The sequence below is a fragment of the Brachyistius frenatus genome, unplaced genomic scaffold (genome assembly GCF_029030835.1).
Source record: "Brachyistius frenatus isolate BFR_SWC_R1_liver_20210118 unplaced genomic scaffold, ASM2903083v1 Contig_190, whole genome shotgun sequence".
NCBI lineage: Eukaryota > Metazoa > Chordata > Actinopteri > Embiotocidae > Brachyistius > Brachyistius frenatus.
The window spans coordinates 698,012-709,219 of NW_027210789.1; the positions used below are offsets into that span (position 1 = coordinate 698,012).

The following is an 11,208-nucleotide window of genomic DNA, read 5'->3' on the forward strand; positions in this document are numbered from 1 at the left end:
AATGGGCTGACTTAAGAAGTCTTACTCTTATTCATTTGTATTTTTTTGTTTTGTTTTTCACTTAGATCACTGGAGCTGAGCAAAAATATGTAATTTGTGGAAGAAATCTATGCATACTCCATACTTTCATAATATCAGATAAAAGTAATTTTTGCATTTTGTCTTATTCTTTCTTTGTTCAAACATAATGCAACTGAATGATACATTTGAAAAATGTAACAAAAAAAACAATTCAACTTCATTTATTCCTCCATCAGTCCATCCGGGAAGTATGATGGTTTGCAGCCCAACAAAGCCAAATAAATTTTGTTCAGTTCAGTTCTCCAAGCAGAGTCCACAGTGAGGAGCCTTGGACTTCCCCATTAACAGGCTGACTCTTTCCCAGAGAAAAAAATACGTTTATCTGACGCTCAAAATACTCTATGGGTCTTGAAGCAAGCTTAAGTCAGTGGCGTGCACACACAGAAAGAGGATGAACATGTAAGGAAGGGGATTCATTCAGGCTTTTTGATCTGAGTGGGAACTCCGAACCCAGATACAGTCCTATAATTTAAATTCAACATCTGGTAGAGCTGAGAGTCAACTGTTCGGTCGTGCTCAACACACAATAGCTCTAAACTTTATTAGTTGGACACATTTATTTTAAAAATGTTTGCATAAAAAGATTAAAGACCCATGTAAGGTATTTTCTATGTTTTATAAGATAATCTACAACTTGCATATTTAATGTTGCTTTCAACTATTTGCGACTTTATAAATAGTATGGCAATAAACCTGCAGAGATTTAGGATAGGTAAATCAAAAGAGTGCAGAACTCCACAGCTTTTCATTTGTTTATTCATTCACTTCTTTATTAACCTATATTTTACTTTTCTTGTCTAGTTTCTCAACACGGTTGCAAAACCATAGTCTGAGAAGTTACAGTCAAAGTAGTAAATCAAAACAGTCAGCAGTAATGTAAACCATATCTCTCTGGTCCTTCACAAAGCTCTGAGGACACATCGGTTATCGCTGAAGCTCAGGCTAAACAGAGAGCCAACATTTTCTTTCAGAAAAACCTCAAACCACAGTGAGATGGAAATACCAACCCTGCCTCTATACATTTTCTGGCATTACATAAAAGAACATTGTCATTGAGTAAATCTGATTTATTGGCCAAAAGGGAAGCATTCTGTAATACTGACTTACGAAAACATGAAAAAAAAGAACTGATGGATGAACTGATAGATGAACTGATAATGATGTTTTTCAACACGTCGCATAATTGTGCAGCTTTTTAAAGCGTAAGAAAAAAAACTGATTGAGACACAGTACCAGCCTTGATTTAACTGTATAAAGCTATTTAATCATTTCAAACAGATTGTTATTATTCAGATACATGAACAGCATTCTGTAACCCCTCTCTAATCCTAACACTAATACCGTTCTTTAGAGTGATTACTCGATCCAATTGTTCCTAAGGCTATTTGCAAATAGCTTTGCTTGCAATATTGAATATTGTAACTTGTGCTTGTGGTTTTAGGACTGATCCTGTTTGTAGCGATATCTAATACTCCGAGAGCAGGATCAATTATCAAGCTGAATAGCCCCTGACATGAGCTTGATGCTGATTCTGAACGAATATTGACTTGCTTTTCTTGCAAAGGAGCTCAGACAAGTCATATCACAAATGTAATATCAGGCCTGCTCAGTCTCCTGTTTCCAATTTGATTCCTTGGTCTACACATCAGTTAACAGGATTAAAGGTATTTGAAAATCAAACAACATGATATTTTGACAGTAAGATGATTAAATTCAGAGACACGCTGGTCTGCGTGGATGTTTTGTTTCTCACACCAGGAATTGTTTTAATTTATCCACTGAAAGACATCCATACAGTTCTGTATAGCCCTCTGATCTTTGGGGGTCCTTTTGTTTTCACAATTGAACTCACTAAATGAATTCTTCAGCTCTACGTGTTCAAAGACTTCTCCGTTGGTCTTCCTCTACGTTTTGCTAAGCTCTCACCACTGCTCTCACTGACTCGCCTCTTTTTCTTTGTTTCTTCTTCTGGGTTAAAATCGCTGTCATCTTTTGTACTTCTTCTCGAGCTCCTTGCGTTCTTCCTCGTCATCTCCTCCTCCTCCTTTCTTTCCTCCTCTTCTGCTGAGTGAAAGGATACGTCACTGCCCGACTGCTCTTCCTCGCTCGCCTCATCAGCAGAACCCGTTTTCTTCAACTTCTGTGACTTTGATTTCGCTGTCTTAGTGTTCAAACGCTCGTCTTCTGTTTCCCCTGCCAGAACCAAGTTGCCTACTGCTTTTCTCTTAGGCCTTCCTCTGGGTCTACCTGATCTCTTATATTGATTTTTTGGCCTATCTGCTCTCCCTTTCGGCTCCTCCTCTTTTGTATCATCTTCTTCTAAATTGTCAGACTCAGAGTCTGTGTCTTTCTCATTCCCATTGTCCTCAGTATCACCAGCGTTATTTGCCGTTTTGTCCACTTTACCCCTCTTCTGTTCGGGTCCAGAGCTCGATGAGTGGTAACGTTGGATGTGACTCTTCAAGCTCACGTTGTGATTAAAGGACTCGTCACAGTGCTGACACTTGTAAGGCCTCTCTCCCGTGTGCACTCGCATGTGGGATTTCAGATGGGTTGACTGGCTGAAGCCACGTTGGCACACTGAGCACTTGTACGGTTTCAGTCCCGTGTGCACGACAGAATGTCTCTGGAGATGATTTACTTGAAAAAATTCAATCCCACAAACCCCACAGAGAAGCCTATTCGGGCCTCTGTGCTTTGCCAAGTGGGTCCGCCGTTTTTTACTGGCGTCAAATGTCTCTGGGCAGTCAGGACATTTGTAGGGATTTTTTTTATATTTGTGGGTGTCCTCATGTTTAAGTTTGTCCACCCGGGTCCTGAAGGTAACATAGCAGTATTTGCAGGGATACTCGTAGGTTTCATCGTGGATTTTGCTATGAACTTTTAGCGATATCTCGGTAGCACATCTTTTGCCACAAATATTGCAGGAATAGGGCTTTATTTTGTGCTCACAAACGTGAGGCTTCTGAATACTGAAAAAACGTCCACAATCTGTGCAGAGCTCATTAATTTTGAGGCCACACGTGGAGTCTAAATCGTTGTCTTCATCTTCCTCTGAATCCTCCGGTGGATTCCATTCACTATCTGAACTCTCCCAAACGTCATGACATTCCTCTTCATCATCTGAGGAATCACTTTCTTCATCACTAAAAGTAACAATCTCAGACAAAACTGCTTTGCCGGGGCTGTCGTCTGTTGGCACTGCCTGGGAAACATACAATGACAAACTAGCACGATTAAAAGTTGTCAAAGTCTGTAGAGCAAAGAAGTCAACATATTAAACAGGAAATGCAAGAATTTATTGTTATAAATGAGCTTTTCATGGAGGGAGAGGCAAGAGATGTGCTTTGAGACCAAATTCAACTTTAAGTCATACCTCACTTTCTGAGGAAATAATTGCCCCCAATGTCCATCACAAATTAATTAAATAAGGAGTCATGGTTTAAAGACACTCCAGAACTTCTCAAAATGATCAGGCTTTCGGGTTCTCTTCAGTAGCAAAGTAACTCAGTGGTAGTTTGCTAGACATCCATGAACACAAACAGGAACTGCCAAACTTTTATTGATGCCAGTTTCTCAAAGAGACAACAAATCCGGGCTCAAACAACGGGCTAAATAACCGACCTCCATGTCAAAGTTACACTTTGTATCACCCTAAGCCTCCTGCATAACGGGAACTGTAGTTCCAAAATATCAACCATGGTTCTGCCACCAATCAAAGTTTAAAAAATAAAAAAATAAAAACTTTTTCTGATAGGGGCTTTACAGTGTGAGATTTTAAATAGTTCTGGTCAAATTAAATGTAATTGTATTTGAGAAATCGCACAAACCTACCTGTTGAATCTCTGAAGTCACTTCTGCGCCTCCTTTCGGGTGTCTATTGTCAGCTGGTGGGACAGTAGCATTGACCTGACTTTTCCATTGGTTAGAGTAGTCACACTTAAAGCACCGTTGGTTAAAGACAACGAGCTCCCCATAAGTGACCTTTTCCGTCTGGAGTTTACATCCACATGATGGGCATTTGCGTCCGAACAACTCGAGGAGGCGCTTCTCGTTCACAACGTACTTTCCTTTCGTCTTTGGAGGTGTAGCTCTAAAACACAAGTAGAATTTCAGATTTTCAGACACAACCTGATGTACAGTATTACAACATGGAGAGCAAGGGTAACTTACAGTTTCTTGTCTGGTTGTGTAGTCAGATCTTTTTGTTGTGTCTGGCCAGATCCAGCAGAGACAGCATCTGAAGCGTCAGGTGAATATGACATCAGGATGCAGGCTACAAAATAGCTCAATATTCATGAGTAGAGAAAGGGTGTCACAAATAAACAACCTTTTCTACCTTTCTCTATATCTACCTGTTAGAGTGTGCTGTGATTTTTCAGGGCTGGAAGCTGCAGTTTCCACAGGCTCCTACACAAAATCACAAAAACAAAAGCTGATAGTTTAACATAAGCTACAAAATAATACATGAAAAAAATGGACATATTTATGTTCCCACACACAGCACCACCAAGTATACCATGAATACAATCGGTTTCTAGTTTATTTAAAACACTATCGGCTCAAATTACGGTCAATAAGAATTGAGCTTGTGGAGAGGTGTTCACAAAAGGTTCCAAAGTTTGTCCTTTACTTTATAAATATAATTCTGTTCTACAAATGCACTTTTTTTTTTCTTTACAAATATATATACTGTATATATATATTTTGTTCTAAACATGCCCAAACTCGAATTGTTTATGCAGATACATTTTACAGGTTTAAAAAGATTTACAGCTACAAACTTTACATTATTTGTGATCACTCTGCAAGTTTAAAATCGTACTGAAGCCAATTGAATTCCGTAGTGGTTAGTTGCAGATGTTGCTGCAGCAGACTCACCACACGTGGGCTCTCCAGATGTTTGTCAGGCTCTGGTCGGAGACCCAGTGATGGGAGAACACCGGGCTTTAGCTGGATTTCGCCACTCGAGATCGGGTTTACAAAACAGTCGGGCGCGAAGTGTTCGCGACAAACGGAAATATCAGTCCAGGACGACTCTTTCAGTCGCTGCTCGTTAACTTCCAAAACAAACTGGACCCACTGCAGCCTGTCCTCCGGGTCCTCCGGTAACTTGAACCGCTGCGCGCTTCGAAGAAACGAATCACATCTGACGACGGAGCACATTTCGGATTTAACTCGTGTTCCTCTGGCTCTTAATGCGGTCGTTCACAGTGCAATGTTCATGGAAAAGTAAGCGGGACCTGGAGCAACGACCGCTTTCCGACGTCAGCCACACTGTGCAGCCATCAGCTAGCTGTTATGCTAGTCAGCCGTGGTGCTGGCGAAATGGGCGGGGCTTTCTGGCTGGGTTCGCGTGTTTTAATGACGGGCGTGTCCTGGATTTGCATTGAATACACGAATCGCGTTGAATTACTGACATTTCTTGTCATTACTAAAAGAGAAAACTAAGGACAAACGACATTATCAGAAGTTTATCTGAACCTATACGGGGCTTTGTTAGTCTGAATAACACAAAATAAGTATCAATCTCCCAATGTAATATTTTGGTATAAAATTGCCTCTACGATTTTCCCCTTAGCTGCAGTGAAAAGATAATAATTCTGTATTGATTGTAACTGTAAGATATGTAATTGATTTGCTTACCTTGAGGGTTTAACACTTTCCGTAAACTTTTGAATATATTTTATACAAGCGGGCTATTCTCCCCCAAGGTTTAGAGATATCTGTCTCCGTTATTGTTGCCCTCACTGCAAAGTCATTTTTAACACGTCTGTCCAGAATCAGTGTCATGTCTTAATCCTTTATAAAATACAAATAAACAAAATTCCCTTCAGTCATTATATTGAGGCTGAGGCAAATATCTAAAAACCTGGACAAACAAAAACCCAAACTATCTGGTGTTACCAGTCATCCATGATATGGCAGTATGAATACATTTATTTTGGAAGTCAAACACAGACAATGGGCCTTTATCAACAAGACATTTAAACATGTCACATCAGGAAAAGTCCATCTGTAGTTACTTCAATTTCAGGGTGTTGCTGACATTTGAATAGAGCGGAACCACCAGTAATGAAATTAGTAACACAGGGTTTTCCCACATTGACAATGTAGGGACTTGCTCGTGTTTTTCCTGTGGAATTTGTCCGCAAAAAAAGGAATTGTAAAAAGTCATGATTATCCAGGAAAGCATTACAATCATGTGAACACACAGTGAACGTCTTTTTCCTCAATCCAAATACTGTTTTGCGGTTTCCGTTGTCCAGTTTGTTGCTCAACTGCACAAATGTTTTTCCAGCTCAGTTGCCCCGTACATATGCACACAATACAAGTGATGGCACATAGAAATATTTGTTTTTTTACAGTAAGAGAATTGAACATTTTCAACACAAAGAACAAAGCTGCTATTATGTGTTAATAGTAAAAAAAAATTTTTTAAAAAAAAAAACAATGGCATTTGAAATGACCCCGGCCTAAGAGTACTTTTTCTCTTCATAAATGCTCAACTCAAAAACATTTATAGCTCAGTATCCATCTATGCGTCTTCCACTACCTGATTCTTTCGAGGTCTTCCCGGATGCTTCCGTGAGCTCTTACTGATGCTTTGACTATTGTACCTATTTCTTTTTCTTTCTGCTGGGTCAACATCAGATTCGCTGTCAGAATTTGTCTCTTTCTCACCTCTCTCCTCTTCCTTCTTTGTCGAGTCAAAGGATATGTCACTTTTGGTTGGCTCGTCCTCACTTTCTTCATCACTGCAATGTGTTCTCTTTAACCTCTGCGCCTTTACTTTGGCGCGCACAGTGTTTGAACCCTGACCTTGCACTTCCTCTGCCTGAACCACGTTATCTGCTGAACCTTTCTTCGGCCTTCCTATGGGTCTACCTGTGCTTCTTTTATTTTTTGGCCTACGTATTACCTCCTTCTGCACATCATCTTCTGTATCCTGTTCTTCCTCTGCATTGTCAAGACCCGAGTCGGCATCTTTCTTGTTCCCACCACCCTCAGCGTCACGAGAGTCACTTTGCTTTTCATCTATCTTTTCTTTCTTCTCTTCAGGTCCAGAGCTCGACGAGTGGTAACGTTGGGCGTGACTCTTTAAGCTCACGTTGTGATTGAAGCACTTGTTGCAGTCGTGACACTTGTAAGGCCTCTCCCCTGTGTGAAGGCGCATGTGGGATTTCAGGTGGCCCGCCTGGCTGAAGCCACGTTGGCACACCAAACACTTAAATGGCTTTTCTCCTGTGTGCACCGCTAAGTGTCTCTGGAGATAAGGAGCGCGGTTAAATTCTATCCCACAGATGTGACATTTTAACTGCTTTGGGCCTCTGTGATCTTCCAGGTGGATTGCACGCTCCTTATTTGAGGCAAACGTCTGTGAACAGTCCGGACATTCATAAGGGGTTTCTTCGATTAGGTGGGTCTGCTCGTGAGTGATTTTGTCCACCTTTGTTTTGAATGCAGCGTAGCAGTATTTGCAGCGATGCTCATAGTTTTCATTGTGGATTCTGCCGTGAGAGTTTAGAGCCAACTCACTGACACATCTTTTTCCACAAATATTGCAAGAATAGGGCTTTATTTTATGCTCACATGTGTGAGGCCATCTTTTAGTGAAAAATGTTCCACAATCTGTGCAGAGCTGACTGTGTTTATAATTTTCATCATCATCATCGTTGTCGTCGTCATCTTCTTCTTCTTCTTCATCTTCGTCAAGTTCCCCGTGAAGCACTCCACCTGGTAAAACCTTCTTCACTGGCTCCCACTCCTCATCTGAATCCATGTCACCAGGATCACTTGATTCCTCCTCTGACTCATCCATGGGATCGCTTTCCTCATCAATACTGGCAACGATCTCAGGGATCCCCGTGATGCTGCTGTGGGTGTCAGATGTTGACAATGTCTGTGAAAAACAGTGAAAACAACAGGTACAATTTTGCAATTTCGAAATCAGTGGACGTTCTGAAAGCCAAACAAGAAGGTGCAATCGGCGCATCGCGATACAAATGTCCAAGGGATGTCAATGTCGGATGTCCAACATTGACATCCAGGGGACGTCCGCAGTGGACGTGTTTTGTAACATCTTTTCAACATCGATGTCCAAGGGACATCCACGTTCATCCTTGAATCAAAGTGAATGTTTCTGCCAAATTTGAAAAAAAAAATTCTCAAGGCATTCCCTCTATATTTACATACACGAGAATGGAATAGGCGGATAAATCTATACACGTCATCCGTGGATCCAAGTCGACATTGGATGAACTGATTACATTTTAGTGGTCAAAGGTCAAGGCCACTGTGAGTTCACATCCATTTCCCACTGTGAACGCAATTTCTCAGAAATGTCTTGGGAAAATCTCTTCTAATGTGGCACAAAAAAATTATCGTGACTCAAGGATGACCTGTTTTTTGGTGGTCAAAGCTCAACGGTCTGTGTCACGATCACATTAATTTCGCTCTGTAATTCTCAGAATCAGAATTAGCTTTATTGGCCAGGTATGTTAACACATACAAGGATATTGGACACCGGTTGTAACTTCTCTCTCAATGTGCAAAAACAAAAACAGACAGACATCAATAGAAATATAAAACATAAATAGACATATATACAGCTAAGAAACATATATACACTTAAACAATGGTGAAATTGCACCAAGTGAAAATGGTTCTAGTTTGATAGCAATTCACCTGTTAATTTTACAAGAGCCAGAAATTGCAAAATTGCAAAAATACAGACAACACAATTGGATGCACAGGTAGATATTGTGTAGTATATCTAACAACTGACGTCCTACCTCTGAAGCTTCTTCTTTCCCCCCTGTCTGGTGTTGATCTTCAGCTCCTGGGACATGAGCATTGAGCTGGCTTTTCCACTCGTATCTGTAGTCACACTGTTGGCAGTGCTTGTTCAAAATGATGAGCACGCCCTGGATAACCTTCTCAACATTTGCTTTAGAACCGCAGAAGGGGCACTTGCAGCCAAACAACTCCAGGAGTCGCTTTTCACTCACAACATACTTCCCTTTCATCTGAAGAAGCTCAGCTCTAAAAGAGAATTTAAAGATGCAGATAGTTTTAAATATAGACATAAAACACTAAACCGTTATGATCAAATTAAGTATAACTGTTAATATAACTTACTTTTGTCTGATTGTGTCGAGGTTGACAATTTTTTGGAGCACCTGACCATAATCAGATGCATCACTTGGCACTGGGCTTTCTGGGTCAGCTGTAAATGAAGGTGTATTAATGTTGAACGTAAATGAGCAAAGGTAAGCTTGACTTTTTATGAAGTCAAGTCAAGTCTCTTACCTTTCACAGTTGAAGAAGTTGGACTTTCACCCGCTCTAAGTTGATCACATTCTATGGGTTCTGGAGGCTCCTAAGAAAAGTATTACAACAGTAAGTAATTGTATATAATATATATAGATATATACTGTACTGTATATACTGTGCATTTTATATTTGTTACTGCTATTTACTGCTATTTTATTGCTTTTCTATTATTCTATTATTATCTTATTGCTTCTGTATGCTGCTGCAGCGAAAAAAAAATGTCCCCTCGGGGATTAATAAAGTAACTACCTAACCTAACCTAACCTAACCTAACCTAAGAGCTTGCACTGGAATACAAAGTTGTTGTAATCAGCTGATGGTTCAATTGAGAACTCCTTACAATAACACATGGTTCCACGTTCACTTGCGTCAACGCGTCACTTGCACACGCTTTAAAGGCGGTGACGTTTGCTTGGTCTGTGGCAGGCTAACTGCACGGAATTAATCTCCATGGTAACGTAGGTGCCACTGCTTTCATGAAACCAAACTAAAGGTTTAATTCAGCCAAGGATACCTGGAAAATACCGACATCATATTATCCGGGTTTCGTGTCGCCGCCTTTCAGAACCTTGTTTGTTTTGAAACAGTTCTTTCCAGACGCTTACCGTCAGACACCCAACAAGACATGTTTCTGTCTCACCTGCTTGGGCTCGGGTTCATCTGGCTCGGACTTGATACTCAGCGGTGGGACAGCATCGGGTTTTAGCTGGAAAGTGCCAGTCGGGGTCGGGTTTAAAAAAGAGTCGGGTGTGAAGTGTTCACTACAAATAGTGATATCAGTCCAAGACGATTCTTTTAGTCGCTGCCCGTTAACTTCGAAAAGAAACTGGACCCAATGAAGTCTCCTGTCTGGGTCGTCCGGTAACTTGAACCGCTGCACACTGCGACGCCACGAGTCACAGCCAACGACAGAGCACATCTTGGGTTTTAAGTTCTGACCCACTGGTTCTGGGAGCAGATGCGGTAGCTACGACACTGACTTCATGCAGTTATAAACCAGCTTTTCACCGTACGGGAGCAGGGAGATGGACCATGTTCGGTACCTTCGCATTATCAACAGCTAACAGATAGCCATTTCTGCTCTGGTGGTGGTGACGGCTGAAGGGGGCGTGGTGACGGCTGAAGGGGCGTGGTCTCACGGACAGGTTTGCGCAATTTCATTTCAGGCGTACACCGGCTTGGCCTGTCAGAAAACCTTTAACAAATATATAAGAAACTTCAAACGGTACAAACACCATACCCTCCAGGGTAATTTGATTATTCTCCTATAAACTGGTTTGTATGACCAGTAACCTGCACGAGATGCTGAACAGGAAAAAGAAAGCCTGGAGGGATGTGGTCAGGATTGAGCAGAGGGATAAAAGTGAGGCGGAGGAAGCACAGAGTGGCATACAGGTGAAAGCTGGAGTACAAGCTCCAGCGAAACAAAGTGATGGGTGTGTGGTTGGTAGTGAAGACGATCACTGAATTCAAGGGGAAGGGGATTTCAGGCTGAGGAAAGCCTGAACTGAGTTGAATGTGTTCATTATTTAGGTCATTCCAGTACCGTCAGGTGCCTCCTCCCCTGACCACGCAGACCCAACACCCTTTCTCTTCATAGCTGCTTCCCCCTCACACTTCATCAGTGACCAGGGCTAAATCCTCACACTGTGCCTCTCCCCTCACCCCCCCCCCCCCCATGGACTTCAAAACAACCCCATCAACACCTCCCCCATGTGAGAAACTGAGCCCACCTCCACTGACCATCCATCATAACAACTCATTAAAACTTGCCAGGTAAGATTGCAACTG

The 11,208-nt window shown here is 41.6% G+C and overlaps 1 protein-coding gene across 1 annotated transcript; it reads right to left on the reverse strand.

The window, feature by feature from the left end:
• Window positions 1–422: 422 nt before the first annotated feature.
• On the reverse strand, window positions 423–10,503 carry LOC138632646 (zinc finger protein 27-like). The gene is made up of 10 exons (XM_069718374.1): window positions 10,058–10,503; window positions 9,394–9,463; window positions 9,223–9,310; window positions 8,877–9,126; window positions 6,626–7,984; window positions 4,963–5,280; window positions 4,437–4,491; window positions 4,255–4,321; window positions 3,916–4,174; window positions 423–3,286 (listed from the first exon to the last, which is right to left on the reverse strand). The coding sequence occupies exons 1-10, from the start codon at window positions 10,334–10,336 to the stop codon at window positions 1,952–1,954; spliced, it is 4,080 nt and encodes a 1,359-aa protein (XP_069574475.1). The 5' UTR covers window positions 10,337–10,503; the 3' UTR covers window positions 423–1,951.
• Window positions 10,504–11,208: the final 705 nt, after the last annotated feature.